General features: G+C 46.5%; 1 protein-coding gene across 1 annotated transcript in view; it reads left to right on the plus strand.

Moving 5' to 3' along the window:
* Positions 1-794: 794 nt before the first annotated feature.
* The window catches only part of zgc:153039 (uncharacterized protein LOC767698 homolog), a 32,886-nt gene continuing 10,606 nt past the window's right edge, over positions 795-23,074 (plus strand). The window contains exons 1-9 of the mRNA XM_059034245.1: positions 795-1,291; positions 2,606-2,740; positions 4,404-4,541; positions 5,170-5,469; positions 5,895-6,002; positions 6,648-6,759; positions 15,538-15,695; positions 18,462-18,544; positions 21,216-21,340. Of these exons, the coding sequence (XP_058890228.1) occupies positions 1,069-1,291; positions 2,606-2,740; positions 4,404-4,541; positions 5,170-5,469; positions 5,895-6,002; positions 6,648-6,759; positions 15,538-15,695; positions 18,462-18,544; positions 21,216-21,340 (1,382 nt within the window). The 5' untranslated portion in view covers positions 795-1,068. The remainder of the gene's footprint in view (positions 1,292-2,605; positions 2,741-4,403; positions 4,542-5,169; positions 5,470-5,894; positions 6,003-6,647; positions 6,760-15,537; positions 15,696-18,461; positions 18,545-21,215; positions 21,341-23,074) is intronic.

Raw genomic sequence — 23,074 nt, forward strand, 5'->3', positions numbered from 1 at the left:
ATCCATTCTGATATATGTTATACCCATTCTGATATGTGCTATATCCATTCTGATATATGTTATACCCATTCTGATATGTGCTATATCCATTCTGATATATGTTATACCCATTTTGATATGTGCTATATCCATTCTGATATATGTTATACCCATTCTGATATGTGCTATATCCATTCTGATATATGTTATACCCATTTTGATATGTGCTATATCCATTCTGATATATGTTATACCCATTCTGATATGTGCTATATCCATTCTGATATATGTTATACCCATTCTGATATATGCTATATCCATTCTGATATATGTAATACACATTCTAACATATGCTATATCCATTCTGATATATGCTATACCCATTCTAACATATGCTATACCCATTCTAACATATGTTACACCCGTTCTGATATATGTTATAGCCAGAAAGTTGAAATTTTGAATTGAACGGCCCCTCATATTCTGGCCCTACACCGTACGCATGTTTTAACTAGCGCTGATGAAGCAGCCAAAATGTTTGCAATCGTGCTAGACTGCCAGAAGAAAACATTTGGTGAAATACTTATGAACCCGACCTACATGCAATCACTCTACACAAAGTAGCTGTAATAAAGCGGGGCGGATCTGCTATAGCCGGCTGCTGAACAACTTCTGCTTCAGAATGAAGTACTACAAGCACTCTGATTTGCCAGTTCACACTGGCTTGTTAAAGTTGCCACACAAGCAGATGAAGCGACAGTACTACCAGGGCCAACATATTATTACTAAGTACTGTGCTCTCAGCAGCACGGGGAATTACCATGCACTGCGGTCATATGACTGAAACCCGAATCACGTGATCTTTTCAACCAGGGAAATCACGGGAGTTACACGGTGGTGTAACAAGGATAGTGAAACTGGGAATTGCAGTTCCGCATTCTGGCTGAAAAATCGTCTTGTTTTCATCAGTTGAATGATTAGAGAGTTAGCAGCCTCGCTTGGTGTTTATGCGTCCAGAGAGTTTGATGCTTGCTGGCTCGGTGTCGTGTCGGCTCAGCGCAAGAGCGAAGATTATTACACTAGAAGAGAATGACAGACAGGACCCCGCTTTTGCATTACCGGCTTTCCTCCAGTATAACTGACGCGGACCGCCTGCGCCATGCCCCGGGAACCGGCGGGCGAGATGGGAGCCAGCTCCGTGGCTCAAGCAGCCGGACACAGACTCCACAGCCCCAGAAGCTCTCCACCTTTTTCGGGGTCGTTATCCCGACACTGCTCTCCATGTTTAGCGTCGTGGTGTTCCTCAGAATCGGTGAGTTAATTGTGATTCATTAATACTGTCCAGGAAATTAACTTAACAATACGAATAAAACAATTATACAAAATAAAATATATAAAAAATATTTCTGTTCAAACTTTTATAATCAATACAATAAATACATCCATCAATTAAATAAAATAATAAGCGAACACTACTAACTTACAGTAACACGTTGTGCTAGGTGTAGACCCTAAGTAAGTTAGCTATGCCACATACTTGTAAATATAGTGTTTTGATTTTCTGTTTTCAATTTATTTTCATCGACATACCAGCAGTCACTCCAATGGCAAACTCCTTGAAGAGTATGCCGCTACACGTTTCAGAGAGGCGATAATTACATAGGCCCTGTAGTAAATACATCTGGAAAACGAGGGCCAGAATATTTAGCAGGGCCAAAGTACTACAGTGACAGCTGGGTGTATCGTGTATTGATTTTATTAAGCAAACTCCTGTTGAGTTGGGTGAAGTGGAGTTCTGAATCATTGTGGCCAGGCAAAACCTATGACTACTTGCTATGTTAACTTTCATAAGTAACTTCGGGGGGGAACAATATATATAATATATATATATATATATATATATATATATATATATATATATATAACTAATACATTATGTGCCTGTATATTAGTCTTTACCTTTAGTCGTTTTATTAGTTGTTTTTACCTGTTTCTGTGGTTGTGTTTCTGCTTTGCTGTGTTGTTTTGTGAAGCGGTTTTGTCTCAGGTATGTTATTAGTTCAGCCTCTATTGCAGAAACACTCGAGTGGAGTTTGTCCAGGTTTTGCTGAAAAGAAATAAAAACGCTGGCAATGCCACCTGACCTCATGCTACCAGAAGGAACAGGAATGAAACCCCCAACACAGCTCTATAAACTGCAGCAGTTTGTGTTGGGAACCAGTGCTTACCTGGAGGGTTCAGTGTGTATGATCATGTTTATTATACTGTCATGACTACTCATGTGGCTGTGCTGTGCGTCACAAGCGCAGGTCTGGCGATTCAATGGGGGCGTGTGTCTTGGCTGTCTGCTGATTTGCAGCGGCTCCCCCAGCGAAAGGTCACCCTTTGACTGTCTGCTGTATAATAGATTAGTCTCAGATAAACCATCTTCTACAACTGATTAAACAGGCATCTGATCTATACAAACTGACCTGTATCTCATGTTTCAGCGTGTTTATTTTAACTTCAGGAACATTCTCTTTACAGAATAACAATGTAACTTGTAATGTACATGCGCTGGGTGGCAGCCTGCCGATGTAAAATCCCATTGTTATCTGAGCTTGCTGCATTGCGTTTCTCCCCGCAGGGTTCGCGGTGGGCCAGTCCGGTCTGTACCAGACCATCGCCATGTTCATCGTGGCCTACATCATCATCGGCATGACCGTGCTGTCAGTGTGCGCCATCTCCACCAATGGGGCGCTTGACGCAGGCGGCGCCTACTGTATCCTTCCAGTCAGAGTGGAGTCACGTGGCCTCCATCCAGTCGGCTTGCTTTACAGGACACGATGCAGTCAGATTCAGCTCATAGCGTTATGCTGTTATTAACCACAAGCCGATAATTAAATACTGAGCACTACTCCAAACATAGAAGACATTACCACTGTTAACGGCACCTTGCTCTGTGAATGTGAATTCTTACTGTTTGGGCTGTTTTCACTGAGTCTGTGAGTTAATTTGAGACGTGCTGGGTGTCTCTCATTGTTAGAAAAGATTGTGCAGTTTGGGCGAGAGGAACAGGAATCTGAGCACTTCTGCCTGTTCAAACTGCGTGAAATGAGTTCTCTTATAAGAGACACTACACACAATGTGATCATGTATTATAAAGTGCAGAACGAAATATGGCACTCAGGAATGATTACTAAACTGAGTGTTTGTTTTTGTACTTCCTCATATCTGATTTATGTCGTCACCCCCCCCCCCCCCCCCCCCAATCCACCCACACAGCTGTGGTAGAGATTCTCTGATTGTGTTGCTGGTACTGTAGCTGTGTCAGGACTCTAGGCTGTCGTGTTTAATAGGAGGAAGATTTTATCTTCTCTCTGCCTGGCACAGTGGCATGTTTCCAACAAGGAAACCAGGCTCTCCCTGGGCTGCCGAGTCTCTCACAAAACGAGCTGTGGGATTCCCCAGTGCGCAGCACGCAGCACACAGCACTCCTTTCTACACAGGCCACCTGCTTCAGAAAGAAGGAACTGCCACAACGGTTTACTTGGAAAGCTATTTTAGTGTTTGCCTTTTTAACTGAGCAAACACTTTGAGAAGCGACCTAGAGCAGCATCAGTTTCCAAATAGTATATCTAGTTTGTATTTTGTGCTTTTCTTTATGTTTTGTTCTGTTAATGCTTGTCACTCTCTCACAGTTAATGGATTTAGAAAAGGGTTTCATTCTTTCAGTTTCAGTCAGGTTTTGTGTTTTCTACAGTGATCATTTTAATAGTGTTAAACTCTTGACCCCACAGAAGTAGGAATAGTAATGGAGCGTTTGGGTCCCAGACTGTAGGCTGAAGGCTGGACTGTAATGAATCCCAGTATTATTTGCTTATTTATTATTCTCTGTTTATTTAGCAGATGCCTTTATCCAAGGCGACTTACAGAGACTAGGGTGTGTGAACTATGCATCAGCTGCAGAGTCACTTACAACTACGTCTCACCCGAAAGACGGAGCACAAGGAGGTTAAGTGACTTGCTCAGGGTCACACAATGAGTCAGTGGCTGAGGTGGGATTTGAACCGGGGACCTCCTGGTTACAAGCCCTTTTCTTTAACCACTGGACCACACAGCCTCCCAGTGCTAGCCTACTGAAGGGTGCGACGCTAAACTAAATCTAAAGAAATAATCAAGCCATATGCGGCACCACAGAGCATCATAGCTACTCTGTAGACATCAACAGCAGCAGCAGCAATTTGTTTATTACTGTATAATGCATTTATCACAATTCTGGGGGTTTAATCCCTTTTTTAAAACTCTGTATATCACTTAAAAGAACTGGAACCACCAAAGCCTTACCGCTGAGCTAAAGCAGCAGCAACTGCAGTGTAGCTCAGGCAGGTAGAGGTTCCGTGTCCCCTCTCGTGGTGTTTGTGTTTCCCTTGATTGCCCCGCAGACATGATCAGCCGCGCACTGGGGCCGGAGTTCGGGGGCAGCATTGGGATCATGTTCTTCCTGGCCAACGTGTGTGGGAGCGCCCTCTTCGTGCTGGGGCTGGTGGAGTCCATCATGGACACCTTTGGGGTCCCGCAAGGTAGGCATACTGCCCTGTCTTGAGTAATTCAGATATATAACAAAACCACAATTTTCTACACTGTTTTCAAGTTAGAATGTATAATTAATCAATGAAAAGATGAAAGGTTGGTGTCGTAGAAGAGTTTCTGCTGAAACTTTTATTCCTAGGAATCGCAGGACTGTCCTGTCTTCGTTATTCACAGCCAGGCACGTAAAAGCATTTTTAATTACTGATAGCAGAATTTAGCCAGAGACATCAACAGCACTTCCTCCAGAGAGTCAGAGCCCTGGGTCTGGTCAGCCCTTGAGAGTTTTGACTCTATGTGAATCTCCAGTCGAATGGCCACTACCTGCCTGCTTTGAGTCAGCACCTCTTTAGCCAATATTCAGGTGATGCATAAAGAAGATTGTGGGGCTTTAACGCATTCTATTTAGTCAGTGTGTCAAAACAACGAATTGGCCCACTGGTTACATTATTCACTTTGTATAATGGAGCAGGCTGCAGCACTAAACCTGTGTGGGTGTGTGTGGAATGCACTAGCCCAGAGGCAGGGTGCGGTTCTGTATTTCACACCCTGTCGAGTGTCCGGTGCATGGTTACGTGTGAACGGCTTGGCTTGTCTTGTTGTGTGTGTGTATATGTGCAGGTCCCGAGGCAGGGTTGGGCAGCAGCGTGCAGGTCCTGCCGCGCACGTACTGGTGGGAGCTGCTCTACGGCACGAGCATCCTGTTGTTGTGCCTCCTGGTGTGCCTGGTGGGCGCCCACATCTACGCCAAGGCCACCTTCATCATCTTCCTCATCGTCCTCGTGGCGCTGATCACCATCTTCATCAGCTTCTTCGTGGTCAAGCCCCACGAGGTCACCGTGCCCCTGCTCAACGGCACGGGCACCACCACCGCCAACTTCACAGGCTTCAAGCTGGCCACCCTGCAGGAGAACCTCATGGGTGAGTGCTGGGGCGAGGGGTATCAGATTAAAGGAGTGCGAAGCTACCCCATTGTCATTGCCCTCCTCCCTTTTTATTTTTGTGTTGAAGATCTCTTTGGTTCTTAGCTTGCTTTTTTATGCAACAGATGAAAAGGAGAAGTTGCTTCTGCTTCCTGGTACCCAACCCCTTCAAACTCGCTCCACTGGTTGAAGTGCAAAATCATGTTACCTACAGCAAATATATTAACACAAGGATGGAAATAGACTTCTATTGCCAAGTGGTTTCACACATTCCAGGTTTTAGTATGTGCTTGAGTAGCCACAGTGTGTATAGGTAACAAGCTCAGTTGTGTCTTATTAAACACAGTAATACCAGAAATGGATCAAACTGCTATACGATGAGAGTCTTAATAAAGCATACTGTCTTTCTTTCTGTCTCCCCAGGTGGCTACACCGTGGACTACACCACGGGCAACATGATGAGTTTTGCCACGGTGTTCGCTGTGATGTTTAACGGCTGCACTGGGATCATGGCCGGCTCTAATATGTCAGGTGAGACCAGCTGGAATGCAGTGTGCTGTTTGAAGTCTTGCCTGTTACAAACATGTTGGCTTCTGGCTTTAGAATATACATTGAAACCTTGCCTTTGCCAGAGGGAGGGCTTACAACTAAAGGCTAAAATATTTGTACCAAGTTTATTTTCAGGGATGGAAGTAAGACTCCCATTGCATAGCAGTTTGAGCCATTCCTGGTTTTACTATGATTTTAATAAGACACACCTGAGCTTGTTACCTTTACGTAGTGAAACTGCTATGCAATAGGAGTCTTATTCCCCTCCCTGATGTTAGTTTTTTTTTCATATTGTTCTAATTTACTGTGTTTTAGCTTTTAATAATAATTGTTGTATTAAATCCTAAAAAAAAAAAAAAGAAATATGCAAACAAGTAACATCTTGTTGAATTCAAATGTTCACTTTTCAGACGGCTTGGTAGTTGGTAGATGTCGCTCTTTTTAAAGGTAAGGTTTGCTTGTAATACTGAAGGGCTTTATACTGCTGTCAATAGTAGCAAGTCTGCAGTGTAACAAAAGGAAGTGTGATTAATTGAGGCAGGCCTTCTAGACAGTGAAGTATCCAGCTGTGCAGTGAATGTATCTGAAGAGCCCGCACTGTAAAGCCTGTGTCTGTCCTGCTTGCAGGGGATCTGAAGACCCCCAGTTACTCCATCCCCAGGGGCACCATCACTGCCGTCATGTTCACCTACATCATCTACAACCTGCTGTCCGTCATGGTGGCCTGCTCCTGCGACAGGTGAGAGCGCACTCGGGCTCCTCCACTCTCTCTCAGAGCCACGGCTGTTCCTTCCTGTACACCACTGACTTGCCCATGAAGAGGTGCTGTGTGGCTGGGTGGGTGTGAAAAGCCCTGTAATTAAACTGGGTGCTGCGAAGTTGCTTGAAGTCAGCCCCTCTCCCGTATTGTGTAGCAGTTCTTAGTACATGCTGTAGTTGTAATTCGAGGCTAGTTTCAGTATTAGTTAGAACAAAGGTATGGGGTTCATTACACACAGATACACAAGGGTGGTAACAGTGTAATCACTGCAGATATGAAGCTACACAATCGCAAAGTAATAGAGGCAGGAAAGCACTTGCATCATGGAGTTCCAAGCAGAATTGTGAAACGTTTCCGAACACGCCTGTGTCTTACGGAAGGGAGGAGTCCTCGAAACAGCCCTGCACTCGTCAGTCACAGGAGTCCTTGAAACAGACTTGCACTCGTCAGTCACAGGAGTCCTTGAAACAGACTTGCACTCATCTCAGTCACACCACTTCTCTATCTCTGGTTTGCATGTTCCGATCACTTCTCAAACACAAAGGGAATAGATTCCTTTTCTCCCAAGTGCAGTTACTGGAATGATTGTGTCTTGTGTGTGTCTGGTACGCCGTGGTGTGGATCTAGCAGTGAAAGGGGAAGCTGGGGCTGGAAAGGGAACCGTGCAGGTCAGCGGGGTTCCCATGAACACTGACTGCAGAAGAGCCAGCCCTCTGATGGGAACAGATCCAGTACAGGGTGCTGCTAACAATGCAGCTCCTTACCAGGTTAGATTAGTGAAGATACAGAGGCTGTGCAATGGTACCAGCATTGCACAGCATTGTGTAACAATGTATTGGAATGCACTCACAGTATGATCCAGTGCACTCTGAGGGTAATCCAGTGCAGTACCATTGCACCAGTTCAGTGCTGAATCAGGACCATTGTGCAATATCAGTTCCTAATCCACTGTGTTGCAATTGCTGGTAATGCTGTGGTCTGATGGGGATTTCTTTAGCGCAGTACCTGGACATTACCACCAGGAAGGGAAAGTGGATTTGAGAGATTGTAACATGAGACCCGTGTTGAGGTTCGCATAACCACCGCAGCTGAATAGGCTTGCAGACAGGCAGTCTCGGAACAGGAAGGCGCTTCAGATGGTCTAAATGGAGTTACCTGAAGAATGACAAACAATCAATAAGAAGCTGCAGCAAGAAACATTCTCGGCATTGAAACTCAAGTAGGAGGTTTTAAGAGACTTGTCTGGTACTGTTGAGCAGTGTTAACGTCTCTTTCCCCACTGGAAGACTGGGCACTGATCACTGGCTCCCCTGATCCACACACACAGGCACTGATCACTGGCTCCCCTGATCCACACACACAGGCACTGATCCACACACACAGGCACTGATCACTGGCTCCCCTGATCCACACACACAGGCACTGATCACTGGCTCCCCTGATCCACACACACAGGCACTGATCCAACCACGTAAATAACTATGTCAATATTTGGTAATCAGAGCAGCATTTATTAAATTCTGTCCTAAAAGTAATGTTTAAAACGAGAGTTGTCTGCATGCTGTCACATACAGTAAGTTGTTAAAACAGAATGGGATCTAAAGAGGGAGGGGGGGGGGGCTCCAAATCCCATCGCAGTATAATTAATCTTGCAGCTCCCCTCCTTCCACTGGGGCGTTTCATTGACTCTCTGATACTGACAAATAATACAGCTGTACCGAGATCCGCAGCTGTAAAATAATATCTGCTTGCTGGTTCCGTGTGTGGACACCAGGGGGCTCCCAAGATACATGCTTACAGAGTGGCATGCCACATAGCCATCTCAATTTGCTTCCTGTAGCTTTTTTATACTTCAACCTTGAAAGACGGAAAGTAATGGCACTGTGTGGTATCCACATGTTTCTGAGAAGTTTGAAGTCCTGGATGATGAGAAAGTGATTTTGCAGGTTCTGTGCTTTTCTCATTGTTATTATTATTATTATTTATTATTTGTTTATTTAGCAGACGCCTTTATCCAAGGCGACTTACAGAGACTAGGGTGTGTGAACTATGCATCAGCTGCAGAGTCACTTACAATTACATCTCACCCGAAAGACGGAGCACAAGGAGGTTAAGTGACTTGCTCAGGGTCACACAATGAGTCAGTGGCTGAGGTGGGATTTGAACCAGGGACCTTCTGGTTACAAGCCCGTTTCTTTAACCACTGGACCACACAGCCAAATTGTTATACTCTGCATTTCCCATAGTTTACCTTGATTTGCCATGTTTATGAATATGCTTTACCATACCTCTCTGGGCTGTGCCGTGCTTATCTATGCTTTACTATGCTATGCTTTTATTGTGGGGAAACTTTTTTTTTTTTAGGTAACAGTAGGAGTAAATGAGTACAACAAAAATGTATAGTACATGTGCTTCTCCAAGCCAAATCTGTCGACTGACTGACGGGTTATATTATAGCCAAATCCCTCCCTGACAGCTGGAATCGAACCCGCTGCTCAGGGCTGGAAAGCCAGGTCCCACATTGCTGATACACAGAGTCCCAGAGCTCCTTCCCAGTCTTGTGTTGTGCTATCTCTGTGTGTCTGCTGTCCTCCTCAGAGTGCTTTCTGTGTTCATGCTGTCTGGCTTGTTTGCAATGCGCTCTCCTATCCACTGCTAGTAGGAGCTGACCCGTGACCACGGCAGCTTGCTCCATACAATGAGAAGAGAGCCATTTATATAGAGCTCTTTCATGCACTGCAGAATCTCAGCCTGCTTTACCAAGGTGCACCGGCTTTAGCTGGCAAACGCACCGCACTGCTGTGTGTACGGACTGTGCCATCCCTGTGCCAGGTGGGCATTCGTCACGGTTCGTGTCATTGCAGTGCTTTTAAGGTATTGAACCCGATGCCAATGGGAGTCTGTCTGAGACCACCAGCACTGTGTTTGGTCTTCTGCTTGGATTGAACAGGTAACAGGAGGCTGTGTGGTCCAGTGGTTAAAGAAAATGGCTTGTAACTAGGAGGTCCCCGGTTCAAATCCCACCTCAGCCACTGACTCATTGTGTGATCCTGAGCAAGTCACTTAACCTCCTTTTGCTCCGTCTTTCGCGTGAGACGTAGTTGTAAGTGACTCTGCAACTGATGCATAGTTCACACACCCAGGTCTCTAAGTTGCCTTGGATAAAGGCATCTGCTAAATAAACAAATAAAATAAACAGCCCAGGCTGCGTTCCAAGCCTCCCTCAATCAATCAGCACATTCAGATTCATTTCGGGCACTGCTGCCAAATTAATCAGGTTAAACCGCTTTCACTCTAATTAGCACTGGGCACTTCACTTCAAATACAATTCGGATCTCTGCCCTCGCCGATTTCACTGACTTGCTGCATTTCATCCCAACACTGAGCTAGTGAGAAACTGGTCTGAACGCGGAACTCCTGGTTCCCAGTCCTCAGCTCTGCTCACACATTAAGGTGTGGGCTGTGTTGCAGCTCAAGGAGGAGATGCTGTGGGGAGGCAGGATTACTCTGAGCTTGTTAATTCTCTGCTTAAGCATTCCCCTGGGGGCATACAGATTAAATATGTGCTCCCTGCCTATCTCTCTTTCCAAACCTCTTTCAGTGTTCCATTTTGTCTATTTTTAATCTCTTCTCTTCTCTCTCTGACTCATCCACCCCTAACCCTGACCCTGTATTTCTAATCTCATAAAGCCTTGTGATTCTGCAAGCACAGTACACCTCAGAAGTTGTATATTGGTTTCTATAGGGCGCTATGTGCTGAAGGCATAGCTGTCCTACTATTTGTTTGTCTGCCACTAGAGGGCTTGGTGTCCAGTCCTGAAGGAGTTAAAGTCCGCTCTGCAATCCAGACTGTCTTCATTGAGTCTTCAGAAGAAATGAAAACAAACAATCACAAGTGAAGGAATCCATCAATGTCACTCCAGACAAATAGATATTGATTTTTGTGGCGAAAAAACATCAAATGAGATCATAGCTGCAAATGGGGTCTCAGACCTTTTTTATTTTAAACAAATCTGGAGACGTGTTGTTTATTCCAAGTCTCTGAGCAGCAGTGCACTGGGGAGGAGGGGAGGAGGGGGGGGGGGGTCCGGGGGCCCCCCAAAACCATATCGAGGTGGCACAGTGAGGTAATGGACTAGCCTTTCACCGCTGGAGACCCTGGGTTCAAACCTGCACCTGGTCCCAAGTACAATGAGTTAGGTGGTGCTCTTAGGGGGCTGCTTTAGACCAGCTATATTTTCTTAATACTTGATCCTCTTGCATGTGTGTGTGTGTGTGTGTGTGTGTGTGTGTGTGTGCGCTCTGTCATTCTTTAGCATTGGTACTGCTCAGATCAGGACGAGCACTGTACCCACCAGGTGGACTCTAGCAATGGGTTTAAATGAATGCAGATGTATTTATTGAATCAGCACGATCCTCTGGAGTTGCATGGCAGTCGCTGCTTATTAAAAACAAGCCCTCTCTATATAGGCTCAACTCAAATTCCCATACAGAACAATGTATTGCAGTTGACGTGACACTGAAATGACGTGGATTCACAAATGAAATGTGTCCCCCCAGCCGGGGCCCTGTCACATAGGCTGAACTGTTTGTTTCATCAAGAAGGGGTTATTCAGTTCCAGCCAGGAGCTGAAGGGCAGCATGTCTAACAGTTTTGAGCTATTGGTGAGACCAGAGACTGAGGAAGACCTGCCTTTAAACATGTTTAAAACCGCGGTCCAGACAAGCCATGCTGTCACAGTCAGGTGCTTCAGTTACTTTAAAAGGTCTTTACAGAGATCATTAGGTGTGAGTAAAGGACTACAGGGGAAAGAAGTTAGGAAGAACTGGTCTATGCAGTGGACCGTTCACCCAGTCACAATCCAGCGAATGCCAAGTTGTCTTCCTAGTGTAGAGCTGCCCCGAGATGAAGCTAGCTGACTGCGTTGATAGTCCTGGCTTGGAGCAGTGTGATTAGACTGGGAAGCACACTGGAAATTAGTGTGTGCAGATAGGTACTGAAGGGACTGTGAGTGTGTGCGGGTAGATACTGAAGGGACTGTGAGTGTGTGCAGATAGATTCTGAAGGGACTGTGTGTGTGTGTGTGCAGATAGATACTGGAGACACTGTGTGTGTGTGCAGATAGGTACTGAAGGGACTGTGTGTGTGTGTGTGCAGATAGATTCTGAAGGGACTGTGTGTGTGTGTGTGCAGATAGATACTGGAGACACTGTGTGTGTGTGCAGATAGGTACTGAAGGGACTGTGAGTGTGTGTGTGCAGATAGGTACTGAAGGGACTGTGAGTGTGTGCGGGTAGATACTGAAGGGACTGTGAGTGTGTGCAGATAGATTCTGAAGGGACTGTGTGTGTGTGTGTGCAGATAGATACTGGAGACACTGTGTGTGTGTGCAGATAGGTACTGAAGGGACTGTGTGTGTGTGTGTGCAGATAGATTCTGAAGGGACTGTGTGTGTGTGTGTGCAGATAGGTACTGAAGGGACTGTGTGTGTGTGCGTGTGTGTGTGTGTGCAGATAGATACTGAAGGGACTGTGTGTGTGTGTGTGCAGATAGGTACTGAAGGGACTGTGTGTGTGTGCGTGTGTGTGTGTGTGCAGATAGATACTGAAGGGACTGTGTGTGTGTGTGTGCAGATAGGTACTGAAGGGACTGTGTGTGTGTGCGTGTGTGTGTGTGTGCAGATAGATACTGAAGGGACTGTGTGTGTGTGCAGATAGATACTGAAGGCACTGTGAGTGTGTGTGTGTGCAGATAGATACTGAAGGGACTGTGTGTGTGTGTGTGCAGATAGATACTGAAGGGACTGTGTGTGTGCAGATAGATACTGAAGGCACTGTGAGTGTGTGTGTGTGCAGATAGATACTGAAGGGACTGTGTGTGTGTGTGTGCAGATAGACACTGAAGGGACTGTGAGTGTGTGTGTGCAGATAGACACTGAAGGGACTGTGAGTGTGCGGATAGATACTGAAGGGACTGTGAGTGTGTGTGTGTGCAGATAGATTCTGAAGGGACTGTGTGTGTGTGTGCAGATAGATACTGAAGGGACTGTGTGTGTGTGCAGATAGATTCTGAAGGGACTGTGTGTGTGTGTGCAGATAGATTCTGAAGGGACTGTGTGTGTGTGTGCAGATAGATACTGAAGGGACTGTGTGTGTGCAGATAGATTCTGAAGGGACTGTGTGTGTGTGTGCAGATAGACACTGAAGGGACTGTGAGTGTGTGAGTGTGCAGATAGACACTGAAGGGACTGTGAGTGTGCGGATAGATACTGTGAGTGGGTGGATAGATACTGAGGGACTGCGGCTGTCACTGGAATGAATAGGGTGCAGGGGGGGGGTTGAATATGTTTTGTTTTCCTGATGTTTTTGGCAATGTCCTTAAATGTCTGGTCACAGATTACTTCAGATGAGATATTGTCCAGCGCAGTCCCTGAATGGCAGGTTTGCATTACTGCAGGAGCGTCTGTGCCTTTAATCAAGCACACTCGCAATCTCCCGTCACGCAGTCTAGATGGCTCCAGCGTGTTATTAATCTTGTGTATGAAAGGTTATGTCAGCCGTGGCTCTGTGCTGTGATTTGGATTTTAACTGCAGGGCTTTTATTTAATTTTTTTCTCCCCCCGTTCATTAAACAATGTTGTCGCATATTTTATGATGTCTTTGTTTTCCAGGGCAGCAGTTGAAAATGTCAAACGCACAGAGATTTATATTGAAACCCCCCAGCCCCCCGGGAGAATTAATAACCAGAACTTGACAGCTGACATTGACTGCAATCTGAATACCCCGCGGTGCCATCATCCACCCCCCATCCTGCACGCTGGTGCACCAGGGCATCCTTGACTGCACCAAAGCGCATATGCATTGCTTCCCTTTGCCCTTTGAGTTGGATGGCACGTGTTTTACTCGGTACAGAGTGCACAGGCTGTGTGTAAGCACTTCTTGTGGGAGCCCAGTAAAATGGGACGTGAAGATTGATAATGTGGTCAGAACTGAGGCTGAGCAATCTTTTACTGGAGATTGTTTCCTTCCCTTTTCACACAGTATCCTGTGTCTCCTTTTTCAGCGTTGCAGTCTAATAAATAAGAAGTCCATTCTGTTGAAGTGGGACGCGTTGCTAGCACTAGTAGCCGGGTGTGATCGGGTTTACCTCGAGTGATAACCGGGGTTCCTGGGGATTTCACTGTGCATCTCAGCATGTCATTCATTTACCTGGCGTGGCCCAAGGGCACGATTTGCTTTAATAAGGCGGCCCAAGTAAAACTCAATTTCAAACTGTTGTACCTGTGTGCTGTTCTGTGCTCAGATGAGAACCCGGTTTGATTAGTTTCTCCAGTTCTGGTTGTTTTGCAGAGAAAGACAATTTTCATGACTCCAGCCAGCGGTGATAATCTCTGGAGCGCTGCTTTTAGTGCCACTTAGTTTCTTTGCGTGGAATAATTGTGTTCAAATCATTGTATCGACCTAGCAATACTTAATAGGGTTGTGATGATAAGAATTAAAACTGCTCAACCTGAAACAAACGTGATGAGATTTTTAATTAAAAGTGCTCTTCTGCCAGCCTGTTTTTTTAATTATATATATATATATATAATGTACATTAATGAATGAATATATGTTTTTCAATCTCTGTTAGATTTGTGACAGTCGCCTTCACACCAGCATTTCCAGTATATTTTCTTCCAGTCAGCCCCATTCATACAAATTCAGTATCTATCTCTTTCCTTGACTGTTGCTGGCTTCTTTAACCGTATTTCATAATAAATGGGTCTAACGGACTGGGCTGTGATTGAAGCACAGAGGCGGGGGTACATGTGTCTTTCGTGAGCACTAAACCATTCCAAAAGAAACGGCTGTTCAGCTGCTTTGTCTCGCAGTCTTTTAGAGCTTTATCCTATACATAGAGGATTCATACAGGGCTCCTCTAGTGCACAAGGACGTAACTCTCCTCCGAGTGGGTAAAGTACACTTTTTTATATTAGCCAGAGGGAGATGGATGCCTCCAAATGCTTCCTGTAGTTAGAGCTGTTTTTACAGACAAGTGCTTCATTCTTTACTTAAATGTGACTCTGCTAGTCTCTGCTGTCTGGGTTTGCCTGTATTGGTTGTTTGAAGCTAGGCTGTGCTGTCAATGGGAGCCTTTGTGAAGTCCCTCTGTATAGTGTATAGTGCAGGAATCCCATCATCCAATCATTCTGTTATTAGTGGTCAGGTTACTGGCGTGTGTGTGTGTGTGTGTGTGTTGTTATATAAATGGCTTGTTATTCTTTTTTTTTTATTGTTATTATTATATAAAGCCTTTTACCATTTACCATTTACCGTTTGGCAAGCTTCAGAGTTTTCCAAAATAAATAATTAGTAAGTAAATAAATAAGCAAACTCCTTGCCAAGCGCTTGTGCTGTTTGATTAATACAGAATGAATTGCTGGAGTTGAGCTTGTCATGTTAATGCACCACCATTATTCAGAAGGACTGAGGACAATATGATCCTCTGGAGTGCTGGCTCATTTTTCATCCAGATTGAAATGTTTCTCTGCTGCTCATTGTTCTTTTTCCATCATATTAATGCAGCAGACAAATTAAATAAATACACGTGCCTGGGAAAGCCGAGCAAAGAGCAGTCCTCCCCCCGGGTCGCAGGTTCAATTCCAGCACGCGGCCCAGGGGAACTGGAAACCCATAGGAGCGGGCCGTTTCACAGTCAGCCTGCTCTTCACTGCTACACTGGATCAGTTTTTTTATGTATTTATTTTTCTCCAGGCTCCTGCTGCAGCGAGACTACAGCTTCCTGCGGGACATCAATGTCTGGCACCCCTTTGTCACCGTCGGGGTCTACTCCTCCACCCTCTCCGCAGCCATGAGCAACCTGATTGGGGCATCCCGCATCCTGTACGCGATGGCCAGGGACGACCTGTTCGGTGAGTCCACCCTCGCCCAGTCCCATATCGACAGAAGCAGCTGAGGCCGCTCCCTCTAAGAACGCCCCGCTCCCCGTGGTTGTCACAATGGAGGGATTCCACCTTGTAATAAAAACAGTTCAATAAGAAGTTTATAAGATCAGTATGTGCCGATCAAACAGAACGTCATTGATACTGGTGTGGCGTGCTCTCGGTTATGGGATGACGTTGTCGCTAACGCAGATACAGTGCAGGCGGTTGTGGGTACGCACTCTTATGTCACACTTTATATTTTACACATATCAGGAAACTTGAGAAACTTAGTGCTTATATTATTCATCTGGACGTGTCACTTATCTGGTTTATCTGCAAGTTTGTTCATTTTCAATCTTACTTTAAAAAAATAAAATAAGTAAGAGATCCTTACAGAAGTGGCTCACGGAGTGAAGACACTCGCCCAACAAATTTTTTGAAACCCGAGCCAACCGAAGTTCTAGTTACAGATCACACCCAATTATAATTCATAAAGGCAGGTGGCAGTGACAGCCGTCGCTGTGTCAGTCATTAGGCTGCGAGTTCAGGAAGAGGTTCAAACAAAAAGAAAAAAGGAATCCTGCAGGTGCAGAGAACCTGAGCAGAAGAGCTGGAGTTTCCTGCGAGCCGCAGCCGGGAGAGGGAGAGGGAGAGGGAGAGGGAGAGGGAGAGGGAGAGGGAGAGGGAGAGGGAGAGGGAGAGGGAGAGGGTTCAGCGCCTTGATTGCTCTGCCCTAGGCTCCGGGAGACCCTGCTAATTGCCATTCAATTCTGCTGATCTCCATTCCTCCTTGATTACAGATTGCCAGTCTAAGATCTGTGGGCTCTCCTGTGGAGATCTGAACATTAGACTTGGCAGAAGGGGGCAGAGATAAAGAGGAGTGTTTCAGAAGTGATACAATTAAAGAGCTGAGAGTTTAAAATGTTGCCTGCTGTGAATAATGCACAGCGCCGAGCGGTCAGTGGGGCTCCGCCACCTGTTAGGAAGCAGCTAGGCAGCGGGGGACCTTCTGTTTTTAGTGTCTTCTAGAGTAGCACCAGCTCTATATTTCTGCAGGTCTCTCACGTCAGATCCCTGACACACACTAGAGGGTTGGCACCAAGGATGTACCTACTTCTGACCTGCAAGGCTCTGCTAGACTGGGGTTCGGCAAATAACTGTGAATGGCTGCCTCGTGTTGCACAATCCGTGGTATAGCGTTGCTGCATCGCGTATCCACCCAGAACTGTTGGATTCATTAGAATTTGTTCTTCATCTCTAATAATTATTCCATTATGATATACAATTATTCAAATCGATATGCAATACATACAGTAGCGGTATAAGTATGGTAAACTGTAAGTTTAGCATCAAATGATATTCTACCAGGACATATCAGATTACACTTAGAACATGATCAGGTAATTCACATTAAATAATAATAGATCAATGCATTTTGTAGGCCTGGTATATAGAAACTTCTACACATATTAGTTTACAGTTAAGTCTATTTACAGAACAAGAGGTATGTTTACCACAGATGTGCCGGATGTCTCCCCTGCCGAATTGAATGCTGTCTTGCCAGTTGTAAGGAGTGCCATTAACTAATCTCTTCATTATATAGGCTCCTTTGGATGCGGTCTGTGTTTCACGTTCCTGTCTCTCTCTACACAGCACTGCCCATATATGGTCATGTCAGCTTCTTCCACAGAATCAATTCCCTTCCCTCCCAGGAATAAACACATTGTTCAGGACACAGGACCGCACCCAAACGAGTTATATAATGCAGGAGTTTTTTTTGTTTTGTTTTTTTTTAAATAATTGTAGCCATGTGTTTTCAAACAGACGCATTTTACAAAGACTTCCCTTTCCCTCCACTCTGCCAACAGTTACAGCAGCGAGTGGGTGTTTGAGGCAGTGACGGAGTGCTTGGGTGTGTGCAGTGAAGTGCAGGGCAGGCTACGATTGGGGTGCCTGCTGTGTGTCGGTTTAATTGCAGTGCTCACCCACACTCAATTCAGAAAGCCTTTCCCTGTGCATGCCGACACTCTCTCTCTTGCTGTCACTGCCAGAGTGTTTTTACAGCCCTGATTTATTTTGCTACTGTAAATCGTGTCCCCTGAAATCCCTGGGTGCAGCCACCAAGCAGCGCACTTCTTTGCATAATCCAATAAATCGCATGATGCCGGTCCGCAGTACGCGGGGAGGGCCCTGCATCGCTCATACTGACTGACTTTCAAGGACAGGGAGAGGGGCAGTCGGGATGGCCCCTTGCTAATGACACCCTCTCGCTGGCACAGCACTGCAGTACAATAGGAAACAAGCTGCCCTTAATCTGCAGTGCCCCACCACCATGTTCCGCGAGATTCTAGAATATCGTTTTTACTACGTTGCTGCCCGCGCTTGGATGGGAGAGACCTGTAGACATTGCAAGTTGCTTTAGGGGAACCTGTCAACCACAGCAGTCCACTACGTTGCTGCATAGCCCAGCTCTCCAATTCCCTGAGCTGTGCCTTGTATCCTTGCCAGCACTGCTGCCAAGTGAATTTATTTACACTGAGCGTCCCATCGGAGCTGGCATGCTCCAGGGCCAAGTCTTCAGACTGGATGACACCACTGCCTGGTGAATTCTCAGAGCTGATGTATGCAGTTTTTGAAGGACAAAAGCCCTTTTTATTGTGGGGAAAAAAAAAAAACAGCAGAAGGTACTAGCTTGTTAATGTTGGCAAACGCGCTCTGCAGTACCCGAGCTGACGTTCTCTCCTTTTCCCCCAGGAAAGGTGCTGGCTCCAGCCAAGATGATGTCCCGCAGTGGCAATCCGTGGGCCGCCGTGCTCATCTCCTGGTTTCTAGTTCAGGTGGGTGCTCCTGGCTTTAGGGACACAGGTCTTGAAACTTGTGCCAGCCCTGTCGCCCCCACTCCTGGGTTCTGGCTCCTGGTAAACCTGCTCTTTAGTAACCTATCCCACTTCTCACAGCATGAATGCGTCACACCTGAGTCTGCAGGTGTGCTAATAAGGGTTCTGCATGCAGCTATAAGGGAGGAGTGATCTATTAACACCAGACTCCTGGCTCCTGATCATTTAAATACAAAAAATACTTCATTGAAGGTAGTTCTGAAACTCAGGACTGGGTGCAGCGGGGCTAGTGCGAGTTTCAAGCCATGGGTCCAGTTGCTACAGTTAGATCTGTCTAGTTAGGTCTTTGAGGGTGAATAAATCAATCATTGGTGATGTTGAAATGCGTCCACTGGCTCCTGACGTGTAAAAATCAACATGAAAATTATTTATTCCTAGACCAGTCTGCCACTTAAGTGTATTGACGTCTGCGCAGGAATGCAATGGGCTTTGACTGCGGAGGCTAACGGATAAGCAGCCACTCTGACCCTTGCAGGCAGTGCTACAGTAGACTGATTCATTCATTGATCATTCATTACCCACATGCAGTGTAGGTAACGACAGCCCCTGTGTGTGCATGGGCTGTGGATCTGTCCCAAAGCTGTAAAGGATTGACACGGGTATGAAAGAGAAATGTAAAACAAATGCACATTACATTAGAAAGGGACACAGTGCCTCTTTCGCTAGAACTGGGAGGTTAATACGTAAATCAGTCAACAAATAAGTAAAAGTAGTTTCCTCCCTTATAAAAGCCCTGCACAGTAAAAGCATGGCAAAGTGCATTAACGCATAGTGATGACATGGTAAAGCACAGATGGTACAAGCATATTCACGAACACGGCAAAGCACCATCCTCTCTGGTGACTTCATAGTATGACCATGTGGAAAAGCACATGGAAACTACAGCATCCCAGTGGAAATGTGCTGTGCTGAAGCGAAGGGTCTGTCTGCTGAGCGGTCAGAGACAGCAAGTGCTCCACGCCACTGCGGGCTGCACCGCTCCAGCAGCTCAGCGCTCCGTATTGACAGAAATCATCAGGGCTGAAAACACCACACAGCCGCATGATTAATACCTGCCTTCACTCCTGTAATTAGTTATCATTAGGGCTCCAGTCCTGGAGGGAGATGAAATGATTCAGGCCCCCAAATCGACAGGATGCCACAACTAATGGCAGCAATTGATTGGCAAGGTGTTCCGCGCTTTGTGTAATTTCATCAATTACACCCTTTTTCAGAACCAGACTTCTATTATTTTTTTTTTTTTTTTTAAGCTGTCGGTTCCGGCCGCTGGGCTAATACTCCTCTGGGCTCTGCACCGTTAGGCTGGAGATGAGCTCCTTTTAGTGACTTTCTAAAACACGCAGAATTAAAATAAGACACCTGAGACGCTCTGACACTTGTGTGGCCTAATAGCCCGTGTGAAGAAGTGCCTGTCACTGTGTGTGTGTGTGTGTGTGTGTGTGTGTGTGTGATCCTGCATGCCTCCCCACACTGAGACCAGCACAGGATGAACTGTGTGTGTGTGATCCTGCATGCCTCCCACACTGAGACCAGCACAGGATGGTGTGTGTGTGTGTGTGTGTGTGTGTGTGTGTGTGTGTGTGTGTGTGTGTGTGTGTGTGAGTGATTCTGCATGCCTCCCACACTGAGACCAGCACAGGATGAACTGTATGTGTGATCCTGCATGCCTCCCACACTGAGACCAGCACAGGATGGTGTGTGTGTGTGTGTGTGTGTGTGAGTGATTCTGCATGCCTCCCACACTGAGACCAGCACAGGATGAACTGTGTGTGTGATCCTGCATGCCTCCCACACTGAGACCAGCACAGGCTGCCCCCACCCAACAGTGAGGTGAAGGGGCTTCAGGATGTCACACTGTATTTTACAAGCTTCGCTGTCTTGAGAATCGGTTTTTAAATGCTTTTCCAAACTTTCAGGATCACCCAGGGGTCAGGGGCATCCGGCGTATCTCGATGAATGCGTTTTATCTGCCATTCAAGCTGGAATGAAAGCGCACATATTCAGCCTGGCCTTTCGCTCATGATTCCTGAGCACTCAGCCTAGCTCTCGCTGTGTTAAGTGGTATCCTGATCTTTGTTTTTGAAAGGAGCTCTAAAACTATAACTATATTATATTGTATATGAGTAGATGTCATGGGAAGGGTTTCTCTTATTGTTACAAGTTACAACTGTGCGGTATGTTTTATGTGTGGCATGACATCTACGTAGAAGATTTGCTGGAATTTTTACAAATCCTTGACCGTGATTGGGCGATACAGGATTTATAGTACAGTCTTAAATGACATGGATACTATAAACACTTCTTATTGAATGTTGATCTTACAGGGTTTTGACGTCAAAGTCTTATTGCATGGTTTCGATGTCAAAGCTGTGCAATACATCATTCTCGGTCTGATAGATAGAGACAGACAGACAGACAGATAGAGAGAGTAGTAATGTAAACCCAGGGTTCTTTGACACAAGCTTTGCTCTCATGGTTTATGATCGCTGTACCGTGGATGCGATGTATTTGCTAGTAATTTACTTCAGTATGTATGTTGTACTGTATTCTCTCTTCCTGGGCAGGTTTAGCTCTGATGCCAGTCTGTGCTCTGTGTGTTTGCTCTTTGCAGCTGGTGCTGTTCTCAGGGAAGCTCAACACCATCGCGGGGATCGTTGCTATCTTCTTCATGCTGGTGTACGCAGCCGTGGACCTGGCCTGCCTGGCGCTGGAGTGGGCCTCCGCACCTAACTTCAGGTACCATACCAGGGCACAGCTCTCCCGTCTCTGAGCGCGCCGCATCGTTAATATCACAGGTAGAGAGTTCACACTGTCGCTCGCACGGGCACAGCTCTCCCGTCTCTGAGCGCGTCGCATCGTTAATATCACAGGTAGAGAGTTCACACTGTCGCTCGCACGGGCACAGCTCTCCCGTCTCTGAGCGCGTCGCATCGTTAATATCACAGGTAGAGAGTTCACACTGTCGCTCGCACGGGCACAGCTCTCCCGTCTCTGAGCGCGCCGCATCGTTAATATCACAGGTAGAGAGTTCACACTGTCGCTCGCACGGGCACAGCTCTCCCGTCTCTGAGCGCGCCGCATCGTTAATATCACAGGTAGAGAGTTCATACTGTTGCTCGCACGGGCACAGCTCTCCCGTCTCTGAGCGCGCCGCATCGTTAATATCACAGGTAGAGAGTTCACACTGTCGCTCGCACGGGCACAGCTCTCCCGTCTCTGAGCGCGCCGCATCGTTAATATCACAGGTAGAGAGTTCACACTGTCGCTCGCACGGGCACAGCTCTCCCGTCTCTGAGCGCGTCGCATCGTTAATATCACAGGTAGAGAGTTCACACTGTCGCTCGCACGGGCACAGCTCTCCCGTCTCTGAGCGCGCCGCATCGTTAATATCACAGGTAGAGAGTTCACACTGTCGCTCGCACAGGCACAGCTCTCCCGTCTCTGAGCGCGCCGCATCGTTAATATCACAGGTAGAGAGTTCACACTGTCGCTCGCACGGGCACAGCTCTCCCGTCACTGAGCGCGTCGCATCGTTAATATCACAGGTAGAGAGTTCACACTGTCGCTCGCACGGGCACAGCTCTCCCGTCTCTGAGCGCGTCGCATCGTTAATATCACAGGTAGAGAGTTCACACTGTCGCTCGCACGGGCACAGCTCTCCCGCCTCTGAGCGCGTCGCATCGTTAATATCACAGGTAGAGAGTTCACACTGTCGCTCGCACGGGCACAGCTCTCCCGTCTCTGAGCGCGCCGCATCGTTAATATCACAGGTAGAGAGTTCACACTGTCGCTCGCACGGGCACAGCTCTCCCGTCTCTGAGCGCGTCGCATCGTTAATATCATAGGTAGAGAGTTCACACTGTCGCTCGCACGGGCACAGCTCTCCTGTCTCTGAGCGCGCCGCATCGTTAATATCACAGGTAGAGAGTTCACACTGTCGCTTGTATTGGTGTCTTTAGAGATGGGCTTGGACGTACAATATAAACATTACCTTTCATTAAAAACGTGTTTGGAAATGCTAGAGATGCACAGCACTCTCTGTTCTAATTGTGTGCACGGCTTGAAAATAAAAGGCTTGTTTCCGTGTGAGCTGATGTGATCCTATATGTGTACGAACCACACTGCCTCCCAGTCCCTGGACACCACTGTGCCCGTTAAGCCACTTGTTCTCCTCTTCTCTCTGTTTAGTGTAGCAAGCAAGAGGAGAAATAAGCCTCTCTTAATGTCACTAGATCTACAGCACGCCCACACTGACAGCCAGGGGCCCCACAGACTCTTAGCTTTGCAAAAGGTCAGGTGTGTTAGCTGTTAGGAGACTGGGCTTGCTGATCATTGTGTGAAATTACAGTGGAGCGGTGTTGGCATGGCACCCAGATGCATTGGCAAGCTGACTGGAGAAGTGATTCAGGGAGCTGGGGCTAAATAGGGATAGTAAGAGCTCGCACACACACACACAGACACATGCATGCA

This window comes from Acipenser ruthenus, chromosome 12 (assembly GCF_902713425.1).
Source record: "Acipenser ruthenus chromosome 12, fAciRut3.2 maternal haplotype, whole genome shotgun sequence".
Taxonomy (NCBI): Eukaryota; Metazoa; Chordata; class Actinopteri; order Acipenseriformes; family Acipenseridae; genus Acipenser; species Acipenser ruthenus.